At 39.8% G+C, this 2,658-nt stretch overlaps 1 protein-coding gene across 1 annotated transcript in view; it reads left to right on the top strand.

Annotated features, from left to right (window-relative positions):
* Nucleotides 1-2,658, top strand: part of ATP11B (ATPase phospholipid transporting 11B (putative)) — a 124,583-nt gene that overhangs the window by 66,250 nt on the left and 55,675 nt on the right. Inside the window, exon 18 of the mRNA XM_042780284.1 lies at nucleotides 2,184-2,365. Within this exon, the coding sequence (XP_042636218.1) occupies nucleotides 2,184-2,365 (182 nt within the window). The remainder of the gene's footprint in view (nucleotides 1-2,183; nucleotides 2,366-2,658) is intronic.

A 2,658-nucleotide genomic window follows, 5' to 3' on the forward strand; every position in this document is an offset into this window, starting at 1 on the left:
TTTTTGTTTTTCCCATGCTGCTTTCAGGATTCTGTCTTTGTCTTTGGTTTTGATGAGTTTGATGATGATGTGTCTTGGTGATTTTCTTTTGGGGTCTTTCCTGTTTGGGGTTCGTTGGACTTCCTGAATGGATATATTCTCATCATCCATCATTTCAGGGAAGTTCTCTCCCAGTTAAGGTTGTCTTTAACTGCTGGTTACGTGTTGTTGTATTGTCTTGGTTTTATGGTTTAATATTTTGTAAAGGTGAAGCTGGTGTATTTTATTTTATTATTGATTCAGGTATGCTGAGTCGCTCTGCTGTTTTCTTTGTGATGGTGGAATCACTGTGTGAAATGTGGATATGTATTTCTGTTTGTTGTAAAGAGGGTTTAGAGTTCAAACCAGGAGGTTTTATGGTAATTGGCTGAATATGGTTTCTTCTATTGAATAAGTGAAGTTATTGACGGAGAAGGTGGGAGCAGAAGGAAAGCTTGGTGTTGCTAGTCTCGGTTTCTAGGGCTTTGTGCGGGCTGTTATTGATGATGTACTGTTATTTACAAGTCCACGGCTCAATTTCAGGAAAGATTCCTGTTGTTAGGGTGTCACCACTTTCTGCCAGGCTCAGGCACACTCAAAGACCCCGCTTCCAAGGCCCCTTGGCGCCAAAAAGCCGATCCAAGGCAAATTCCTGGGACTGCACTCAGCCGCAGATTCCTCTCTCTACACCCTGTCTGCCCACAGCACTGGCCCAATCCACCCAGACTGTGAAGAGTTCAGGAGTTTGTCTGTGATACTGCCCACCTGCAGCGCCAAAGATGTGCACGATTTCAGCTGTGCTGGAGTCGAGAGAGCCTGCTAGTAATCTGTGGTCCCGATATCAGTGACAAAGATAAGCACAGACCTCTCAATGTCTCCCAAACTGACCCAAGCCCACTCACTCAGTGACCTACTGAGGGGGGAGCGAGCTCACCCTCCTGGAGCACCAGTGAGCTCTCTGCTTAGGTTTCAATGGTGCTATGCGCACCCATTTGGATCTAGCCGACCCAAGTTACTGATAGGATCAGGTGCTAAAGGTAGATCCTTGGGGTATTTGCTGGAATGTTGGTGTGGTCACTGGTATGCTGACATAGGGTGTATTCTTCCTTGGCTCACGGAGATCTCAGGTGGCCGCCCTCACCCGCCAGTCAGTGACTACCCCAGAGAAGTTTCCAGTGGCCTCTCTCGGCTGCCCATCCGTCCTCCACTGGGTAGATCTTCGTTAAATAATCTCCCTGTGCCTTTCCTTTAATTCTCTTCTGTGTTTGGTGCACTCTGATTCAGTGAGCTGTTCAGAGCACCAAAATCCCTAATTCAAACTGCTGTACCTAGTTTTTCAAGCACTAAGATGCTAGAGGGAAATAGCGTGGTGATTACTGATGCGACTCCATTTTGAATCCATTACTTAGTGTTCTTGTATACCATTGTGTAGTACACATCTTAGTTTCAGAGATTTGAAAATACATGTTTTAGAATTAAAGAAATGTGATATTTTAAATGAGAAGTTGCAAGTTATTAGAAGAGTATTTGAGATACATATACTTATTTTGGAAATATATGTAGTTTATTGAGTAAAGATTTATTTGAATACCTGCTGTATATAAAAATGAGTCAGATACAGTGCCAGATCTACAGTGGCTCACAGTTAGTAGAGAGGCAGATATGGAACAACAATAAAAATTATAATTCAGTTTTTAAGATAACTTCATGTACAAAAAGATTAAGGATGAGGAAAAGAGACAAACACATTTACTGAGCACCTGGGCACGCCCATTGCAGATGAAGTTATTGTATCGCATTCATTTCTCACTATTGCTATGTGAGGCAGGAAGTAGTATTTCTGTTACATATGTGAAGAAACTAAAGTTCAAAGAAACCAAGTAACTGCCTCAACATTTCAATACCAATACAAAGCCAGGATTTAAATCAAAAGCCATCCATTATATCATGCTGCTTTGTGTTGGAGTAATGTGAAGCAATCTAGTGTAATGAATATAAGGTGAACAGAGTCAAATATACTGATACTAAGGAATATTATTCATTTATTTCCTCCCACTAAATGACAATACAAATGATTTATAAATAACTTTGGTAATTAGGTCATTTATGTCAGTGTCTTCTTGATTTCTCATTACTTATTCTATTTTTGTCTTCTTCTGTTTTAGAAAGGGTTAAGAACTCTATGTATAGCTTATAGACAGTTTACACCTAAAGAATATGAGGTAATAGATAGACGCCTATTTGAAGCCAGGACTGCCTTGCAGCAACGGGAAGAGAAATTGGCAGATGTTTTCCAGTTCATAGAGAAAGATTTGATACTACTTGGAGCTACAGCAGTAGAAGATAGGTAAGTATCAGAAAAGTAGACAATATCATTTTTCCCTTAAATATTTTTCTAGCCACGTGTTTCTAATATATATTAGTTCTATTTACTAACATCCTGTGATAACAATATATTTAAAACCAAATGCAGAGCTAAAACCTTAATTATTCTGATTTAGTATATACAGTTTTTGTTCTAGACAGATACCTGAAGTAGATTGAATGAAACTACCTTTTTATACATATAGGCTTGAGTTTTTATAAGGTGGCGTAGTGCCTAAGGCACTTGACTGCTAACCAGAAGACTGGCGGTTCAAA

This window comes from Orycteropus afer, unplaced genomic scaffold, assembly GCF_000298275.1.
Source record: "Orycteropus afer afer isolate SDZICR_OR568_19922 unplaced genomic scaffold, OryAfe1.0 scaffold00032, whole genome shotgun sequence".
NCBI lineage: Eukaryota > Metazoa > Chordata > Mammalia > Tubulidentata > Orycteropodidae > Orycteropus > Orycteropus afer.